The sequence below is a fragment of the Physeter macrocephalus genome, chromosome 14 (genome assembly GCF_002837175.3).
Source record: "Physeter macrocephalus isolate SW-GA chromosome 14, ASM283717v5, whole genome shotgun sequence".
In the NCBI taxonomy this organism is placed as follows: Eukaryota; Metazoa; Chordata; class Mammalia; order Artiodactyla; family Physeteridae; genus Physeter; species Physeter macrocephalus.
This window is the reverse complement of record NC_041227.1, coordinates 32,859,835-32,881,091: the sequence shown is the minus strand read 5'-3', so window position 1 is coordinate 32,881,091 and position 21,257 is coordinate 32,859,835. Positions and strand designations below refer to the sequence as shown.

At 37.9% G+C, this 21,257-nt stretch overlaps 1 protein-coding gene across 6 annotated transcripts in view; it reads right to left on the bottom strand.

Moving 5' to 3' along the window:
- PLCB1 (phospholipase C beta 1) overlaps positions 1–21,257 on the bottom strand; it is a 705,446-nt gene that overhangs the window by 676,915 nt on the left and 7,274 nt on the right. For 5 of the 6 annotated variants that reach the window (XM_024123662.3, XM_024123663.2, XM_028499214.2 and 2 more), the window contains exon 2: positions 10,379–10,456. In XM_024123662.3, coding sequence (XP_023979430.1) covers positions 10,379–10,456 — 78 coding nt within the window. Of the gene's footprint in view, positions 1–10,378; positions 10,457–21,257 lie in introns of those variants that run through there. The other variant, XM_055090385.1, reaches the window with a different exon arrangement.

Genomic DNA, 21,257 nt, shown 5'->3' with positions numbered 1-21,257 from the left:
GGTTTGAGATGATATCTCATTGTGGTTTTGATTTGCATTTCTCTAATGATTAATGATGTTGAGCATTCTTTCATGTGTTTGTTGGCAATCTGTATATCTTCTTTGGAGAAATGTCTATTTAGGTCTTCTGCCCATTTTTGGATTGGGTTGTTTGTTTTTTTGTTATTGAGCTGCATGAGTTGCTTATAAATTTCGGAGATTAATCCTTTGTCAGTTGCTTCATTTGCAAATATCTTCTCGCATTCAGAGGGTTGTCTTTTCACCTTGTTTATGTTCTCCTTTGCTGTTCAAAAGCTTTTAAGTTGCATTTGTTTATTTTTGTTTTTATTTCCATTTCTTTAGGAAGTCAGTCAAAAAGGATCTTGCTGTGATTTATGTCATAGAGTGTTCTGCCTATGTTTTCCTCTAAGAGTTTGATAGTGTCTGGCCTTACATTTAGGTCTTTAATCCATTTTGAGTTTATTTTTGTGTATGGTGTTAGGGAGTGTTCTAAGTTCATTCTTTTATTTATCGAAAATAAGGTGACCATATGTGCATGGGTTTATCTCTGGCCTTTCTATCCTGTTCCATTGATCTATATGTCTGTTTTTGTGCCAGTACCATACTGTCTTGATTACTATAGCTTTGTAGTAGAGTCTGAAGTCTGGGAGCCTGATTCCTCCAGCTCCATTTTTCTTTCTCAAGATTGTTTTGGCTATTCAGGGTCTTTTGTGTTTCCATACAAATTGTGAAATTTTTTGCTCTAGTTCTGTGAAAAATTCCAGTGGTAGTTTGATAGGGATTGCATTGAATCTGTAGATTGCTTTGGGTAATACAGTCATTTTCACAATGTTGATTCTTGCAATCTAAGAACATGGTCTATCTCTCCGTCTGTTTGTATCATCTTTAATTTCTTTCATCAGTGTCTTATAGTCTTCTGCATACAGGTCTTTTGTCTCCTTAGGTAGGTTTATTCCTAGGTATTTTATTCTATTTGTTGCAGTGGTAAATGTGCGTGCCTCCTTAATTTCTGTTTCAGATTTTTCATCATTAGTGTATAGGAATGCAGGAGATTTCTGTGCATTAATTTTGTATCCTGCTACTTTACCAAATTCAATGATTAGCTCTAGTAGTTTTCTGGTAGCCTCTTTAGGATTCTCTATGTATAGTATCATGTCATCTGTGAACAGTGACAGGTTTACTTCTTCTTTTACGATTTGGATTACTTTTTTTTTTTTTTTTTTTTTTTTGCGGTATGCGGGTCTCTCACTCTTGTGGCCTCTCCCGTTGCAGAGCACAGGCTCCGGACGCTCAGGCTCAGCGGAGTGTACAACCTTATATTGTTACTGATCTTAGAGGAAATGGTTTCAGTTTTTCACCATTGAGAATGATATTGGCTGTGGGTTTGTCATATAGTTTAAAGTTTATGTTTTTGCATCTTAAATCTATTTAAATGAAACAAACGAAGATAAAATGTAAAAAATGGAAAATAATTATATTTTTAAGTCTATTTTTATTTTGGTAAATGCTTAAATGACTCAACTGTAAGTCTCCATTTATGTTACCAGAAGGAAAAAAGAGGCTTGTCTTGCTATTAAATACGGAAAGAGCTTGACAAGAACCCCATCAGTAGGATCACACAATTTTGTATTGGCAAGAAAAGGAACTAGAGGTCAAACAAATATGCTCACTCTATCTACAACATCTATAATTCAAGCAAAGGAGCAAGACATTGGGTCAATACCAATGTATTTGGGAATTCTACTCACAACAAGCGCAAATGGGTTTTCCACATAACTAGAAATAAAATTATGAACAACATACAAAATGCATTTCCTCTACACATTCCTTTAATCCAGTGTCTCAAACTAATTTTGTATCAAAAGTTACAAATATCCCATTATAATAACTTCATAGCATGGAAAGCATCCAATTTAATTTCTACTACAAGACTAGGAAGAGCTAAATATAAGCAACTCATAAAACTGGCATAATTTTGTAATTAAATTATATTAGGAGTAATAAACTCTAGTTACAGTGTATTCAAACAAGCATTGCTGTTGTTATTTGCCTGATGAAGTGCTATGATGGAGACATTAAAATCAGGTTAATGCACTTACACCCTAGAAATGATTCCAAAGAAAGAACAACGATGCCATTTCATAATAATCAGCTTGATTTTAAAATGCATTTACTAAAAAACCATGATTCACAACCTTGTAAAAATTTCCATTCTAATAACATGTTTTCTTCTATTGCATCTGCATAGGCTAAGAAATCATATTAGCTGTCCTACAGTAGCTAGAGTTCATTCAAGCAAAAGTTTTGGGACTCAAGGTAGTGAAAAGACGGAAGTGTTGATAATAAATAAAGCTTAATCTGGAAGTAGAATTGATGAGAAGAAGTTTGTTCCTCAGCAAGCCAACAGACCACTGACTAAATTATTCTCACAAACACTGAAAGTTTAATCTCTAAGGATCTGATCAGTATGGAGGAAGAGGAGCTCCTGGTGCCGATATAGCAGTGAAAATCCAATCCCAAAGTGATTATCTTAGGAAAAAAGACACAGACAACCATGGCGGAGCCCAATCCTTCTTGTGAATAATAGCATTTTCTCCTATCCAAGACTTTTAAATCATCTTAAAGCTTATTTCATAAGATGCTTCCGATTCCCAAGGGTCAAAAACCTTTCACCTATGATGCAGTATTTATCAGCAAATTATCCTCAGTGGGAAAGTCTTCTCAACAATAAATCCCTTCTTTTGCCTTGCACAGTTTTGTTCCCAAAACATTACAAAATACATAAATACACATCTTGTTTGCCCAAACAGACCTAAGTTTCAATGCTTTAGATCAAAAGACCACAGCAGAGTCTAAACAGAAAACAAGTCACTATTACCTTGAAGAAGAAAAACTATTTTAAAATATATGTAAATAGATGGTCACTTGGCTTTCAAAACAGCACATTTGTGGTCCCTAACAATTAGTTAGGGACTACTTGTTTAGTCAGAGACTAACTCTCCATTATATACCAATAATAGAAGTCACCACAGTGAAACTTGAGGGCATTATGCCAAGTGAAATAAAGCCAGAGAGAGAGGGGCAAATATGACACGGTATCACTTACATGTGAAATCTTCAGAAAGGGGTGAGGAGTCAGACTCATAGCAACAGAGAGCAGAAAAGTAGTTGCCAGGGGCTGGGGTGCCAGGGAACTAGGGAGAGGTTGGTCAAAGGCTATAAACTTTCAGCTATAAAATGAATAAGGACTGAGAATCTAATGTAGAGTGTGGTGACTACAGCTGACAACACTGTATTATATAAATGAAATTTGCTAAGAGAGTAGAACCTACATATTCTCACACATACACAAAAATAAGAAAAATAAATGAGGTAGGTGATGGATGTGCTAATTAACTAGATGGGGGGATCCTTTCACAATGGATATGTACATCAAATCACCAAGATGTACACTTTAACTATCTTAAATTTTGTCAATCATACCTCAGGAAAGCTGAAATTTTAAAATTTAATTTAAAACTTAAATTAATTTTATAATTAAATGTTTTTAAAAAGCCACCACAAAGAGTGAGTTTACAAAGTGCCAGGCATTGTGCTACACACATGCATCATATTTACGAGCAACTCTGAGAAAGTTATACCCCATCTTGCAGATGAGGAAACGGAGGTTTAAATGGTTGAAGAGATTCACCAGACATGACTCATAGAGTACAAGGCAGAGCTAGAACTCCAACCCACATCTTTCTGACTTCAAGTTCTGGCCTCCCAACTCAGGACTCTTTTAAGAAAAAGAAAAGAAAACCTCCCTGGTTTAAAGTATATACCTAACAGTTTCCAGTGCCTCTTACTAAAGAATCTTTGTAATGCCCTTAACTATGGGGCATCTATATTAAGTTGTTAGGTACAAAGCATCCATGTTAAGCAGTTACTAAACAAGGATTCTAGTAAAATGAGTTTATTTTAGAGGTGGTTCCAGGATACATGGGGAATCGAGACAGGAAGGGAAGGAAGCCCATGAAGGATGTGTTTTCAAGTCAGTTACCACTGAGGGTAAATGGGCTTATTAACCCTGGCGGGCACTAGAAGAAAACAGAAAGCTAGCACCTTTGAGTTATCCCATCGAAGAAGTGAGGGAGCTGTTGGTATTTGCCCATCAAACTTCTTTGGTTGGGTGGGTGTTAATTCAGGCAGTGACATGAGCTCCAGAGGCCAGAAAAAGCAAAGGAATGCAAATGCTGGCCACTGGGGTCCAACTCTCTGCCTCAGGAGTAGTAAGGACGTGGGTTTAGATTTTGGGCCATGTCTGCTCTATTAATTTCTTTATGTGAAGGAAATTCATGGAGGGTGAAAGAAAAGACTTAGTCCATAGATGCTGCTGGTTTGTTGGCAACGATTGGTGCACTGCTGCAGGCCAAGCAATGATCGCAGCCCTCCAAGAGTGATACTCACATGCACTTTGCTGTTTTCTAAGGTAAATCAGTTGTTGTTTCAGGGTTTGGGGGAAACTACCAAATAAAAGTGAATAGAGTTGATCTTCTTAATTTATGATCACATCACTGCACTCAATTGACTGTTGAGTGTCTTACCCCATTCACTATAGGCAAGAAAGTCCAAAATTGATGTTTCTGGGATATACTAGGGAAGTGTATGTGAAAGAGGAAGCACCACTGCTAAATGATGATTAATGAAATCTGTGGTGCCTGGTGGTTCTTTTGGAGGCCAGACTATTTTTTTAACATGATATTTCTAGATTTTCTTAGAGGCTTATGAGGCATCATTTTAAATATTTTTGAATTCTGGACTTTTATGCTGAAAACGTCACTGTGTCTTATGTAAATATTTAATTTTTAAACTTTGCTTTTGAACTCTGTATAGAAATTTAAGGCTACCATAAGAGAATGCGGTCTATAGTTGTCATTAATAGAAGCTTAATCATTGCTCTACAAGGATCCCAAATGGTTGTCTCGTGCAAAATCATAGGCCAGAAAAAGATGGCATATGGTGCAGATGGTGGAGCCCTCCTCTGATTCTGGGTCCCTAGAAATGACTGGATATGCAGGTGTAAATATATGTCTATCATCTAGGATCATGGGTACACAGAAAGGATTGTACTTGTTCAATCAGAAAGAATGGAAGACAAAAGATAAATGGAATAAAAAATGAAGTAGGAAATGACATCCCAGAAACCCACAGACATTAAAACATAGGAGTAGACCTGGGCCACCCAAACAGGTGGTGAAGGTATCAGCACTAGGAATGAAATGGGAGCATCAACTCAGGTCAACCCACCATCGCACCTCCCACCTCCCACACCCTCCACTCTTAGCCAGAAGAAAGTTACAGAAGAGACGGTGCTATCAGAGCTGGCTCCAACAGGAAAGAATGAGGAGCCACCCACAGACAAGACTAATCATTTGACGAAATTAAATTTAGAACCAAACTTCACATCAATGTTCAAAATACATTATATGATTGCTGTGGTCTGAACGTTTGTGTCCCTACCCACCAGGCCAAATTCATATGTTAAACACCTAATGCCCAAGGATGGTATTAGGAGATGGGGCCTTTGGGAGATGATTAGGTCCTGAGGGCAGAGTCCTCCTGAATGGGATCAGCACCCTTATAAAAGAGGCTCCGGAGAGATCCTTAGCCCCTTCCACCACATGAGGACACAAGAAGTCTGCAACCCAGAAGAGGGTTCTCACTGAACCATGCTGATACCCTGGTCTTGGACTTCCAGCCTCCTGAACTGTGAGAAATAAATATCTGTCATTTATAAACTACCCATTCTATGGTATTTTGTTAGAGCAGCCCAAATGGACTAAGACAACTCTACATGAATTAAAAGTCTAAACTAATAATAATGAATGGCTATGAGGATGATGAATAAGAAAGGCTTTAAATAAAGCAAAAAGAAAAAAAAAGAAAAAAGATTGAAATGTGAATACATCAAATTTGAGAATGTCAAGTCATCTTTTGTCATGCATAAGTTAAAAGTTAAGAAATTCAAAGACAAGCCACAGACAGGAAGAAAATATTTGCAACATCCCTAACAGCTAAAGGATTAACATCCAGAATACCTGGACAACTCTCAACACAAGGCAAGGAAATTCAGCAGGTAACTCCTGTAAGAGAAATCAGAAATTGTCCACAAATGTAAGAAAATGTACACAGCTCACTAGCAAATCAGGCAATAGCAAATTAGAGCAAAGATACAATGGTTGCATCAGATTGGCAAAAATTAAAATGTTTCTTAATAGTGTTGGTGGGGGTTGAGGAAACAGTTCCTCTCACACAAGTCTGGCAAAGTTATAAAATGACACAACCATTAACTAAAATTTAGGATATATATAGCCTTCAATCAGCAACTGTACTTCTCAAAATTTACCTCAGGGACGCCTGACCCATATACTCAGAGAGGGATACACAAGGCTGACTATTATTCTATAGTTCAGGATTGTTTTCTGTGGACTAGAAACAGACAACTACCAAGAGTCCATCAATGAGAATTTTTTTATTGTTAAAATGAAATTTGGTCATCCATTCTATGGGATATGTAGAGCAATTTAAAAGAATAAAGTGGATTCACACGTACTTACACAAAAAGTTCTGTAAGACATACTGTAAAGTGAAAAGCCAGTTTGTGGAACAATAAAAATAATATGATGTTATTTAGGGTACAAATGGATATAAATGAAACAAAATGAAATATTTCCATAGTTAATGTATGCACAAATTCATTAAAAGGAGACCTGGAAAGATACCATGAAGCTATTATCAGCTTTGGAAGAGACTAGGATTGGGTCCATGGTGGGGAGGAGTCAAAGGCATCAATACTGCTTTACTCTCTTACAAAAAGAACCTATTAGTGGATTATCCACACACACAAAAAAATAAATAATATCTGTAACAAAAAAGATAAAGTAGTAGGAATCCTTCCTTTAAAATGTGTTTTTCCTCCTCTTCCTTTTTAATTTAATTATATGTTCCTCTTTCCCCTCCTCCAAGCTCCTGTTTTAGGGATACAAGGAAGAGCTTACTGAACTATATTGAATTTCTTGGATCTAGTAGTGAGTAGTTTTATTTTTACACCAACCTTGGCACAGAAGCAGGGCATCAGCTTACTATGTTTCATGTTCTAGCAGGATAGGTTTTTGTTATTAGCCTTTTACACTGACCCTTTTTTCTTCTTTAGCTCCCATACAGATTCTTCTTGTAGTTCGCATGGTTTTCACAGCTAACACTTCCTGTGTTGGTTTCTAGTCCTGATATGGCAGAGCTCCAAAGGAAAGTCATAGCATAATGCAGGCAACCTCTTCCATACTCAGGCAGTACAGGAGCCCCTTCTCACTCATGATTACAAATAAACTGATCCTCTTTACATAACACATACTGACATAAGAAAAACAACCATGCTTAAAATAGTCATATTCAGAAACTCATTCTTGCTAATTACAGTCAATAAGATTTACAGAGCCAACAATAAAAGGGAAAGAATGATTAAAATAAGCCCAGAGCTGGTACAAAGTATGAACATTTATCCCTTAAGATGATGTTCATATTTATCTGCTCCCAACCAACCCCAAACATTCTTTCAATGTTTCATCAGAGCATATTTCTGCTACCTAAAAATTACCTGCCAGCTCTGGTTTTTAAGTTCTTAAATCATCTGGGCTGTCTTCTTTGCCACCTATCATTTCTATGGTGACAAATCAAAGGAAGGGTTACAGAAGGAAGCATGTCAATGTTCACAGAGAGTGAAACCAGTGGCTTGAAATCAGTGGTGCATGGTACAACGTGGCCATGACAGGAGAGAAGACATGGATGAGAAACTGTCAAATGTGAGGATTCTCCTCCAGGGCTATAAAGAGAAAGATTTTGTAACAATATTCTTCACCAAGAGCTTCTTAAGCCGCTCAGCTCGCCTCTGAGCAGAGTAGGCTTCAAGGTATCACTAATCAAAGGGCTTCGGCACAGGCTTCATGACCAATGAGAAACATGGACAAAGACAAAGGAAGAAGCTCCAGGGAGAAGAGAGGCACATCACCCAGACACCAATGCAAGCTTCCAAACAGGGGCGGGGAGGGAATCAGCGGAATAAACTTAAAAGTATCACATTTTTTCTTTGAGACGTAACCTCTGTAGTACATGTGATAGAGTCATATCAACAAGACTGATTGTCAGAAAAAATATCTTAAAGAAACTGGGCCTCTAAGCATCATCTGACTGCAACATTAGGCCCATCCCTTCAAATGATTTTATGCAAAAACATGGACTTAAAGCTTGTGTGCCCTCCCCACTCACTTGCGGGTACCGTCTCTGCTTGCATACATTTATGCTCCTAATATATCACTTACAGGAGTCCACCTCCTAGAAGTGGATTCATCACTCGTTCTGACTCCAGGACTGGGCTTAAAGCCAGAAGAAAATGACAAACTTAGAATCATGGAAAGTTTAATTTTTTTCCTAAATCTTCTCATCTTTTAGATACTGATATATGATCATTAACTAAAAAAATAAACCTCAAAATTCTGATACATGACTGACCGTTGACTTAAAAAGTGAAAAATGAAATTCCCATCTCTTGGCTAGAACTGGAAGATTAATATCCATGAAAAGAAAAGTAATAAAAAGACAGAAGTATTGCTACCACAGTATTTGTTTAAGTTGGTCATAAACAGCATTACAACCAAGAGAAAGTGGTTACTATTAAAAAATTGAGATTTCTCGACATTTGAAAATAAGCATGAGTTAAAATACTGGGTTCACAGAACAATAGAGGTACATCAAAGAGCCTCTGGTCCTAAACACTTTCTCTTTCTTAAGCAAAGAAATATTTATGATTGATCTTAAAGGGGAGCTTAACTGAGTTGCTATGAATTATTTTAAAACCCCAAAATACCTTCTGTTGCTTCTATAGAAGCTTGATTTACAAGTTGAAAAGTCAAACTGACAGTCTAGTCTCTTGTACAAATACCCAACCTTTAAAAATGCTCTAGGCGTTATAAATATATCTTTCATGAATATAGCTTCAACAGTTCTAAAAATAGCCTTTAGGAGGAAAAAACCTCTTTCAAGCCATTGTTTTATACATAACAGCAGGAAACCAAACAGAATGTCAAAGCCAAAGTGATTAACACACCCAGTAATAAACATGAACAGTCGGTATGAAATCTTACTCAAATACGGTTTTTGACGTTAGCTCAGGGTCTATGCTTTAGCCCCATGTCTGTGGCCAGAGATGATTACAGGGCACCCATATTCAGAAATTAACTCCAGGACCACAAAGCTAAAATCTGCCTTTTGGATGACGTGTTAACAGACCCATTCAGGACTGGCCCTGGGGGCCAGATATTACTGTCTAGCACCCTAAGAGTTTCCCCAGGCTCTACTCTGACCCCAAATATGCCACTGCAGAGAGCAGTTTCCATACCACTACTCACTGGTGAAGTCCAGGTTGCCCCCAATGGCCGAAAGCTAAGTTGACAAACATCAGTAACCTTGGATATAGAGAACTAACACCAGAACGTGAAAAGGCACCTCACAGTTTGATGCCAGGTATTTTATTGGTTTCAGTATGGATTTAGCACTCTCAATAAAGCCTGTCTCATCTTTCCAAATATCAGAACTTATAGGACCAAAATATTCTGTGGTCTGTGGCCTTGTATGTTCAAGTGCAGAACTATAGCATCGTCTATGGAAATAATAACCTACATTTTATGAATATTCTGACCTAACTACCTGTTAAACTCCAAATAAATCTTATGATCTGCAGACAGTCTAGTTTTTAATAATTCAATATGGAATCACCTCAATTGGTTTCATAATACATGAGATTCTAAATTCATGGTACGGTGGACAGAAAGCTAAAATGGGAAGAAATTCCTGAAAAAGTGAAGGTATAGTCTAAAGGGATCTTTTTCCTGATTTTCTAACAAAAAACAAATTATCAAGGCCAAATTCCTGCTGAGGCTGGGAGAACCCTTAATAAGCAGCAAAGGGGAGAAGGAAGAGAAAGGGAAAGCCACAGTTACAGTCATCAGGGTCAAAAATGACTTTCTCATCATGTTTCTTCATTTATTATGGGTAGAGTTGGTGGGAGACTTAACAGGAGTAATACTGGCTAACTTCCCTCTACAACAAATGTAATTCACAATTCCATGTTCTTACCCTGAAAAATGCCAATTGTTCTAGGATTTAGCACATCTAATATTTCAGACCTTGGAAAATCCCAAGACATTTCTATCTAAGATATTCTTTTTAAGTAGAATCTTTAAATAAATTACAAAAAGTCATCCATGAAATGGATAGAAAGCTAAATACTTCATAAATCAGCAACTAACTGGAAAATGTAAGAAAGACATATCTCACTTCTTACCTTGCTTTGATCTGTCCAGTAAAAGAAAAATCCCTGAGGGTCGGTCCTCAAAATAATTGGAGTGACAATAGTGGAGTCCTAGAAATGTAAGAAAATACACATATATCAACATATGCCACTATAGAAAGCCTTACCTGTGAATTACTTAACAAGTTATAATTGTTAAGTTTCTCCAAGATCATCAGTTATTAGTAAAGCTAATAAAAAATTAAACATGATATCTTTAACATCATAGGATTGTTAATTACATAACTGAGGTACTTTACTAATAATTAGAATATTGGGGCATTACTTATAAAGGAAAAGGCCAGTGATGCATGTATTTATTGATTAAGGCAAGTTTTTAAAGGCACTGGCATGTTTTCTAACAAAAAGCTATATTTGGTTTTCCAAATAATTTTAACACTAAACATCATTACATATTTTATATGATTAAAGTTAATTAAAATCCATGCTTCAGGATATTATTTTAAATTACATTTGCTCTATAAAATGATTTTTAATTGTACTGAAGAGAGTAAACACAGCATTTAGGTATTGCTGTTTCCAAGGTAACAGTAAATAAGGCCATCTTCTATATATTCGGAAGGCTATACACAAAATTGTTATAAATTTAAATTTCACACAATAAAGTAAAACATCATAGACAGTCTTCTGAGTTTAAAGCATGCATATTATAAAGCAAAAACTGCCTGTATTGTAATTACAATATTAAACATTTCTAAAATATGTGTTCTTTTCTTTTGGCAATTTTCAGAAAGGCATACCATCTGCACAAAGAAACACATGTCACTGGATATGGATTTTTATACTGAAATACTGGGACCTTTGCAGGAATTGCAATTTTTAAACAGACATAAATAACCAGTTTATTTCAACTTTTTCATACACATTGTAACTCTGGTATGTCATATCCTCTATCTGATTTAAAAGATTTGTAATAAATTTAGAACTTGCAGAGATAATTTTGGAATTTGGGATTGTCTTCCTGATGGGTAGAGCAGATCTAAGGCTTCTGTACACTTGATAAGTTTTATTATAAGAGCCAGGTTCTGGAGGCCAACCCCTCGGGCTCAAATCTCTGCCTGACCCCTCCCGGAGCCTCATTTTGCACAACCACAACTGGAAAAAAAAAAGAGATAACAATCATACCTCCCTCAGAGTTTTTTTGTGAGAGTTATATAGGATAATTTGGGTAAAGCACTTGGATCAATTATTGGCACATAAAAATGTTTATTATTATTATAGTGGATTATGTTTAAAACCTGATTTATTAAAATATTAAATGAAAGTTCATCATGGCATTCTTTTTTTATTGTGGTAAGTATATATAACATAAAACTTACCATTTTTAAGTGTAAAGTTCAGGGGCATTAAGTACTTTTACATTGCTGTGCAACCATGACCACCATCCATCCTCATCTTCCCAAACTGAAACTTCACACTCATTAAACACTAACTCACCATTCCCTCCTCTCCCTAGGCCCTGACAATCACCATTCTATTTTCTGTATCTATGAATTTGACTACTCTTTGGTATCTTATATAAGTAGAATCATACAGTATTTTTCCTTTTGTATCTGGTTGATTTAACTCAGCATAATGTGTTCAAGGTTCATCCATGTTATAGTAGGTGTCAAAATTTCCTTCCTTTTTAAGACTGAATAATACTCAGTTATATGTCTGTATTATTTTGTTTGTCCATTCATCCACTCATGGACATTTGGGTTGTTTCTTTCCACCTTCTGGCTATTGCGAACAACGCTGCTATGAACATGGGCCTACAAATATCTGTTTGAGTCCCTGCTTTCAATTCTTTTCCATATATACCCAGAAGTGGAATAACTGGATCATATGATAGTTCTATATTTAATTTTTTGAGCAACTGCCTTGCTGTTTTATCCTGATAGTCTTAAGATTCATTCTTAACATGCAGTCTGAAAATATCTTTTACAAGGCTTGTGCTGTTACATAGAGCTTCAGCTGGAATTTTTAAATTCCAAAATTACTTTTAAATGTTAAAAAAAAGACATTTGGAAACAAATTTGATATTATAATGGAAGAATAATTTTTAAAATATTTGAAGCTTCTCCTATGAGATTACATGCATAAAAGTTCAGAGCAATATTTCCAGTAAATCATAGCAATATTTTCAGTTCTGTTTCATCACCTACTCTTCCAAAACTGGGCGAAATAAAAGTTTCCAATAGGCTTCACAGAACACACATCCCAATTTCCAGGTAAATTTGGAATTAACCTGTAGGTGTAACTTACCATTTTCACATCAGTTCCTTTTCTAATCAGAGTGTCTGACAAGAGCATCTGATAAGATTCTAATCAAAATCGTAGTGACAATTCACTGCAAGGATCTCAGACAATAAAATATTGAAAGTTAGCAGAGCAAAACACCTCAAATGTATATGTTGGAACATTGTGTTAGGCTGCCTCGTTGTTTCGGATACTGCTTTTCCTAGCTTATTCCTTTTCCTCTTTCAAAATTAAAGCTCCTTTGTTCGGTATTTTCTTGACCCCACTCTTCCGGCCACAGTTCCTCTACTAAATGATCATTTATCTCGGCTCCCTGCCTGCTTCCTCCATAATCACCTTTGACATTCCAAGATCAGCTGGAACTTGGCATTCTTGCCATGCGAGGCAGGGTTTGACCCAGAAATACATGAATATCCATTTTCAACTCCACCTCCTTTTTTCACACCTCTCACCTAGCTGTAAGTGCCTATATTCTCCCCGTACTCAACCCAGATCTCAAGTATTCTTAATTGTCAGAATATATGCTGTAGTTTGAAGTTTGAAATATATGGCCATCCTTCATTTCCAAAGCAACTGCAGCATTTTACTGCAGAATAACGGAGATAACTCTCAGATGGTCTATGTTTTATTCTTTCTCCCTCCATCAATATCCGTAAGATGTGTATTCCATAAGAAGGTGGTTTTCAAAGTTTTGGGTGCATCAGATTCCCAAGGAGTACTGGTTAAAATGCAGACTACTGAGCCCTTTCTCTGGAGTTTCTCACTTAGGAGATCTGGAATAGAGTCTGAGAATCTGCATTTCTACTTAATTTTCAGTGATGCTGCTGCTACTGGTCCAGGGACCAGACTTAGATCCACTGACACAGGCCTACAATGGGTGAGGCTTTGAATCAGGAATACAGTGATGTAAATGCCCAGGAGCACCAGTGAGCTTGAAATGTAGACATCCCTGTGTCTTATAAGTACATGGCTTCTAACTAGGAATTCAACTTTAATTTGCTTATTTAAAGTTATAAGGTATTTTTTCCAATAAGCATCTACCTTGAAAAGAAGAACACTAATAAACATACCTGTCTTAAGTTAGTAACTGTGGATAATGTACAGTAAATCTCTATTTACTCCTCTTTGGTTGACAGAAACCATTTTACTCTCATCCCATCTTATCAAAAATGAAGACTAATATAATGATATAAGAAGCTGCTGTTCTACAATTTACATGAATCTCCAAAAAGATTTTAGGTTAAATAAAGGACAGTCAAGGAACTTCTTAAAACCTCAACATTCATGAGAGTCCGCCTGCCGATGCAGGGGACACGGGTTCGTGCCCCGGTCCGGGGAAGATCCCACATGCCGCGGAGCTGCTAGGCCCGTGAGCCATGGCCGCTGAGCCTGCGCGTCCGTGTGCCCCGCAACGGGAGAGGCCACAACAGTGAGAGGTCCGCGTACCGCAAAAAAAGAAAAACAAAAAAAAAAAAACCTCAGCATCTAAAAGAATGAGAGATATTTCAGTAAGAAAAAGAGTCACTGCAATCAATATTAAAATTACAGTCCTATAACTTCTTTATTATGATTTGTGCATCAATGTGCTGATATAAATCAATATTCTAATGCAATGTTATATGATAATTACATCTCAAAAAAAAGATGAAATGTGAAAATAAATGAATCACTATAAAAAAATTATATACCCTGGAGTATAATCTATAAAAATATTGAATCAATATGCTGTATACCCAAAACTAATATAATAAGGCAACTATACTTTAATAATAAATAAATAAATAAAACGTCCTAAAGAAACTGGGAGGAAATGACAAAACAGTCCAAACTCCCTCCCAATACCAGAATATTCTTTACAAAACTCCCTGACCAAATAATAATAGACACATCCTAAATGTTTGGTCTGAGCCAATCACTGCAATATGAACTCAAAATGGAATTTCTCCTGTGATATTTATAATAGTTTAAGAGGTAGACACTTATCCCGATTTTACATATAAATAGACTAAGGCTTAGCTTAAATAACTAGGTCCAAGGAAACCTAGCTAAGCTAGTAAGGGAAGCACTGGAATTAAACCTCAAGGACAGACTCTACACCAAGGTCACTCAACACTGTTTCATTACTGATCTGCTAAATTAGGGCTTTTTTCGACATTTGTTTTCCTAATCATCTTCCATGAAATGTTAATATCACAGATATTCTGTATATCTATTTATATGCTGTATGTATACTGTGCTTTATACAAAATAAAAAGTAAAGAATAAGAAGACTTTTTGTCCCTCAAGAACCATTTTTCATTTCTTTGGAGATGATCTGGCCCCAACTGAGAAGGCAACACTGTCCACCTGCACTGTTGAATATGGGCTCACCTGAGACCACAGAGCGCTTGAAATGTGGCGAGGTGGCTAAGATGTGCTATAAGATTTGAAAGACTGACAATGAAAACAAGAATGTAAAGTAGTTCATGAATGATTTTTTATATTAATTGTATATGTAAATAAATATATAGGGTTAAACAAACTATATTGTTAAAATTAATTCCACCTGTTGGTTTTTTTTTTTTTTACTTTTTTAACGTGGCCACTAAAAAATTTAAAATTTCCAGTGTGGCTCATTTTATATTTCTACTGGGCGGTGGAGCTCTAAATCTTCATGAGAAAATAAGTTTTCTCCTTAACAGGGAAATCTTTTTCACAAAGCAAACTTGGTCAGATAATGCCAGCTAGAAACTTTTGGGATTTTTTTCCATATATGCAGCTACCATTTAGTTTTAACACCTAATTATTGGGTTGGCCAAAAAGTACATTTGGGTTTTTCCAAATGAACTTTTTAGCCAACCCAATTATACAAAATAAATGTAGTTGCTTCTCTAAGTGTCAACTCTTCAAGTATCTGAATAGAGCCAATACGTTGCTGCCCTCTGAGTTCTACTTTACCAGGTTCAGGTTAGTAATGAGCTAAATTGTGCCCCACCCCAAAATCCGTATGTGCAAGTCCTACCCAGTACTTCAAAGTGCAACCCTGTATGGTTAACAATCTTTACATAGGCGATTAAATTAAAAGGAGGTCATTAAGGGTGGGCCCTAATTCAGTAGGATTGGTGTCCTTATAAAAAGAAGAAATCTGGACACAGACACATACAAAAGGAAGATGATGTGACAACACAGGGAGGCCAGCCACCTACAAGCTATGGAGAGAGGCCTGCAACAGATCCTTCCCTCAGGGTCTTCAGAAGGAACCAACTCCACCAACATCTTGATCTCAGACTTGCAGCCTCCAAAACTGTGAGGAAACACATTTTTGTTGTTTAAGACTCTCAATCTGTGCTACTTTGTTATGGACACCCTATAAAACTGACACAAGCTATAACCAATTAGGGCTAATGTCGAGGACCAGCTCACAGACCCTCAGACCCACAGCCCACACGTTGGTGCCACTGTCAGAAAGTCTACTGGCCAAGATTGACCACGATCCTGACTCCACAGTGACTTTGTGTCCTCATGTTGTTAAACAGAAAAAAAACACATGGCTAGAGATGTGCGCTTCTCAACTAATCAATGTTACAGAGTCAACAAGGTAAACAAACCAGCCATGCTCCACAGGGATTGCCCAAGACTTGCCTCAGAAAGCAGCAGAGCCAAAGACGGCAAACACATACACAAACAGCTATGTAAGGAAAAAAAATTCCAAGTGTCACAGAAAATCAGATGTGATGCCCAACAAACGTCAGCAATGCAGCCCTGACTATGAAACACACACACACACACACACACACACACACACACACACACACACACTAAAGGCAGTCTTGGATGACAGATTGTGAGATTAGGATCAGTGAAGTAAATCTTCTATGTGCATCAGCATGGAAGAGGATTTTCTTCCCAGGGCCTGTCCAGTCTGAAATTTCCCTGAGGAAAGGAAAGCAGAGGAGGGAAGAAGGTCCAGGGTGGAGGATGCAAAACAGTGGAGAGAAGTACCATTGAAAAGTTGCCTTTTACTGACAGGTATAAAAATCTCTTTTAACAAAATACAGCAAAAAATTGGAAGCATGCTCCTTCAAATACCATGCAAGATACTGCAGGCCTATACTAGGGATTCAAATGAAAGTCCAGATCCCCCATCATACAAGGTGCTCACTCTTTAGTGGGGGCATCAGGTGAGTAAACCAATCATTTCAGGAAGCTATAGGTCTGGTGGGCTGTGGTTTTTTAATATACATTTCCCTGATGACTAATGTTGTTGAACATCTTTTCACGTCCCTACCGGCCATGTGTGTGTGTGCGCGCGCGTGCGCACGCAGTGGCCCGGTACTTTTTAAAATCAGTTAAGATTTAAATCAGTGGTTTACATTTTAATCAGTGGTTCCGGACCAGGGGTAGTTTTGCACCCCAGGGAAATGTTGGCAATGTCCAGAAACAATTTTGGTTGTTACACTGGGGATTTTGTTACTGGAATCTAGTAGATAGCCAGGGATGCTGCTAAACATTCTACAATGCACAGGCCAAACCCCATAACAAAGAATTGTCTGGCCCCAAATGTCCATAGTACCGAGGTTCAGAAACACAGCTTTAATGGCTTCCTACTGACTTCATGATAAACTTTTGCAGTGGCCTAAGTAGCATATATGCACCCCTTGCAATCCCGCCTCATTATCTGAGCCACCAAGTGCCCCATTTGCTTATTCTTCCCTGTCCTTCAAAGTCCCATGTGCCTTCCCTCCTTGGGATGCCCACATGTCCTGTACATTTGACCTAATACATTCCTCATCCTCACGTTGGCTTAAGTCCTCCTTATAACTCAGGCCTTTCCTTAAACAGAATTTCTCCATGGAAACCTTCCAAACTTCTTATACTCACTTGTACTTTTGTACTTTTTTCCATAGTACTTATCACAATTATAGTAACATCATTTACCTCTATTTGTTGAGCATCTATCTCCCCCAGAAGAATACCAACTCTGTGAGGGCAGGAACCAAATCATTTACCATTGTAAGTCCACAACACTAGCAAAATGTCCAGCTTATAAGACTCATCAATACAAATTTAAACTGTGAACACTGAATGGGTAGATGGAAGGAAACTGCAGAAAAAGAATCAAGGGAGAGTCTAAAAAATATCAATTGGGCTGGCACCCAACAGGTTGCCAGAAGCTGTGGCAGGAGAAATTTCAAAGCAATGGAAAAGGCAGAATATGGCTTTGGAGGGCAGAGAAGGAGTGAGTGGGATATGAGGAGAGAAGATGGGTAGAAGATGCATGTTCCTTGTGGAGGGGAGGATGAGGAAGAGGGCAGTAACTGTAGGAGGAAGGCGGGGGGACATTGTGCTGGACTCTATGTTGGCATTTGTATGACTAAAAAGCATATTTCTATGTTCTTAGAAGAGCTTCAACAGAAGGGAATCTTTCACAGATACTGTCAAAGGGGAGGATAATTATGAATCCAGAATCCAAAGAAACCAGGAGGCATGGGCTCCAGGACATGGAGCTTTCCCAGGGACAGGTGGGAAGGTGGGACCATAGAGGTGGCCCAAGTATATTGAACTAGGAGCGGGAAGGGAGGATGTCAATAATATTGTCCCAGTAACTTCCGTTCCCTCTATACAGAAGAAATAGTGTAGGTAGAATTTTTATTATAAATAATATTTTTTAACTATATGTCTTTAATATTTTTCTCATTTTGACAATAAAGCTCACATATCCATTTTTCTCCTTGTGAATCATTATCCAGATAGAGAGGATGTTTTCACAACCGTCAGTCTTTTGCTCTGTCACTCCCAACACTTCTGAATTTCTTTAAGGGCAATTTTCCTTGCAAAATCTCGGTATATGTGTATCTTTTTCAGAAAACAGAAGCCACTTGTAACATTCAGAATAAGAGATGTAAATACATTAAGCATCACAATTTTCAACCTATATCGAATCACAATTGATTACACGCTCAACCTTAAGCCATATTTAGCCCTTACGCGAAATCCGTGCTATGACAGCAATCAGCTCTGTATTGACAATAAATATTTTGCTTTTGAACTCACATGGAGAAGCCAAAGTTAAGAAGGTCACAGGGTCCCTCAGACTCTGGGAGATGTCAGATGGAATGGAAGGATGGAGGGCAGGGCTTTCTAACCAATGCCACACACAGTGTGTCATGCAGGTGTCTTGGGAGCATGACCACCCTCCCTCATGACTGCACGCTCCCCCTTCCCATGAACCCACTGTGACCCAGAAACACACCAGATCATTCCTTCATTCCACAAAGATTCCCTGAGCACCAACTCAGTGCCAGGCCTATGCTTTGCCCTAGGGAAGAAGATAAATAACACAAAGCTACAGTCTTTGAGGAGCCCTGGTCCAGTTGTTGTATAGACGAGGCATAACCACCTCCCTGCATGCACCCTCCTGCACTGGCAATCTACATCTGGGCTCTCAATTGACAGCACCTTGAATTCCAAGCCATTCTGCCTCACGTTTGGGTGCAAGTGGCATCCTCTACACTTCCTTCATGCCCACTTTATCTTTCATCTTCCAACATCAAAGATTTCCCATAGGAAGCCATGGGACCAGTCTTAATGGGCATCCAACAAAAGACAATATTTGCAAGTATGTTTGGAAGAGAAAACGATGGAAAAGCACATGTAATGAGTCTTGCTAGATACAAAAGTGTCACTTATTAGGTAATGAAAAAAATGACCTTTGTTTTAACACCATTCCTGAATATCTTTCCGTGAGCATGTTTTACACTGACTGACTGATGTAGAACATGTGTAGACTAGACTGTACCCTGGTCTTTGTGCCTCAAAGCAGCAATGAAGTTTTCCTATGTTCCCACATCCTACACTGTGGAACAAAAATGGGCTTTGTATACACATCATAAAAATAGCTGTTTTTGAAGACACTAGCAAAGAGGAAGGCATTTGTAGGATTCTAAGCCTCATTTGTACGAATCCTAAAATCAGGGGGATTCTTTGGAAAAGTTAATGAATCTCTTTCAACTGGTAATCATTTGGATTTGATTAAAAGCCTTTTGTTACCACAAGGATCCTGTCTGGGGATATCATGGTAGACTAGAAAAGGTCCTGAATTTAACCAGAAGACCTAGTTTTAAACCTGACTTTGGCTCTAACTAGTTGTGTGCCTTGGGCAACTCACCACTCACTAGCCCCAGTGTGCTTCTATGTAAGATGGGAATAAAAACACCTGGACTTTTCCTGCCACTCGAGGTGGTCTTGAAGACTGAAGGGGCATGACTGTAAATAAATAAGAGTGGTTTATAAATATCAGGGCCTGTTACTAGGACTCACTCTCAGTATTGAACTTGAGAGGCAGAATTATAGCAAAACTCCATTTTACTCAATTGTAATATTGAAGGAGAAAATTACATAGGATGTGTGGGTGGTTATTGCACATTAAGTCTGAAATTCATGGAATCCTAGAACCATAAAAGGCCGTATTGGGTAGGGGTTAATGAAAAAAACAAAAACCTCTCTGGAAACTTTGAACATAAAGGAGTTTAATTACAGGTACTTGACAGTATCACTAGAAGGATTGGAGATGTAGACTTCAGGTTGAGCCTCTGTGAGTGACCCCAGAACATGATACACTGACCCTTGAGGAGAGCTGTTGCCTCCACCACATTCAGAAAGGTGAGAGAGAAATCAAGGAGGAACTGCTAGGGTCAAACACACGCCAGCTTAGCTGAAGACAAAGGAAGAGTAATCTGAGACAGGGAGCAGTCACTGTCGCCACTGCCTCTTTATAACCAAACACAGAAGAATGACTACAGAAGATCATACTTCGTCCTTCAACATCCCACACGTCTGTAGAGACAAACCAAAGAATGCAGAGAAGTGGCCTCCTTCACATATTATATAAGTGCATCTCATACTGGTGGAATGAATTGACAGCCAGAATATTAGACACCTCAAGGAAGTCTAGTAAATGTACCTTGAGATTCCCTGATTCTGTATTATAAGAAGTCCTACGAAGAGGATGTGGGGATGGAGACTAAGTGAGATTCAACCAAACAGCAAACCTGAGAAAGCATCCCGGTCAGTATCCTTCATTTTTTTTTAATCTACGGGACCACTTGCTGACTTGCTCTGGGGTCTTCCTTGTTCAGCTTATATGGCCTCTTCTATAAAATGAACCAAATTAACTTTCCCTTACCTACTTCATAAACAAGTTCCAATGAAATTTTGATTTTTTAACAGCAAAATAACTTCTTAATCTCCTATATATCAATGTTATATATTAATATCCACAATGACTAGTTCAGGTAAAAGTGCTGTGTTAACTAATTCATTTTCCTGAAACTTGTTCATAAAACTTTATTGTGATGAAAAGAAACAAAACACTGAGCAAGTACTGTGAACTAAAAAAGTCCTTGAAATGAAAACCATATGTAGGATGCTTTTAATTCTCTTTTAACACTAAATACTTTTTCTTATTTTATAGAATAATGTTTCTCCACTGACAATAATTTAGGTTTTTTTGTTTTGTTTTTTTGCGGTACGCGGGCCTCTCACTGTTGTGGCCTCTCCCGTTGCGGGGCACAGGCTCCAGACGCGCAGGCTCAGCGGCCATGGCTCACGGGCCCAGCCGCTCCGCGGCATG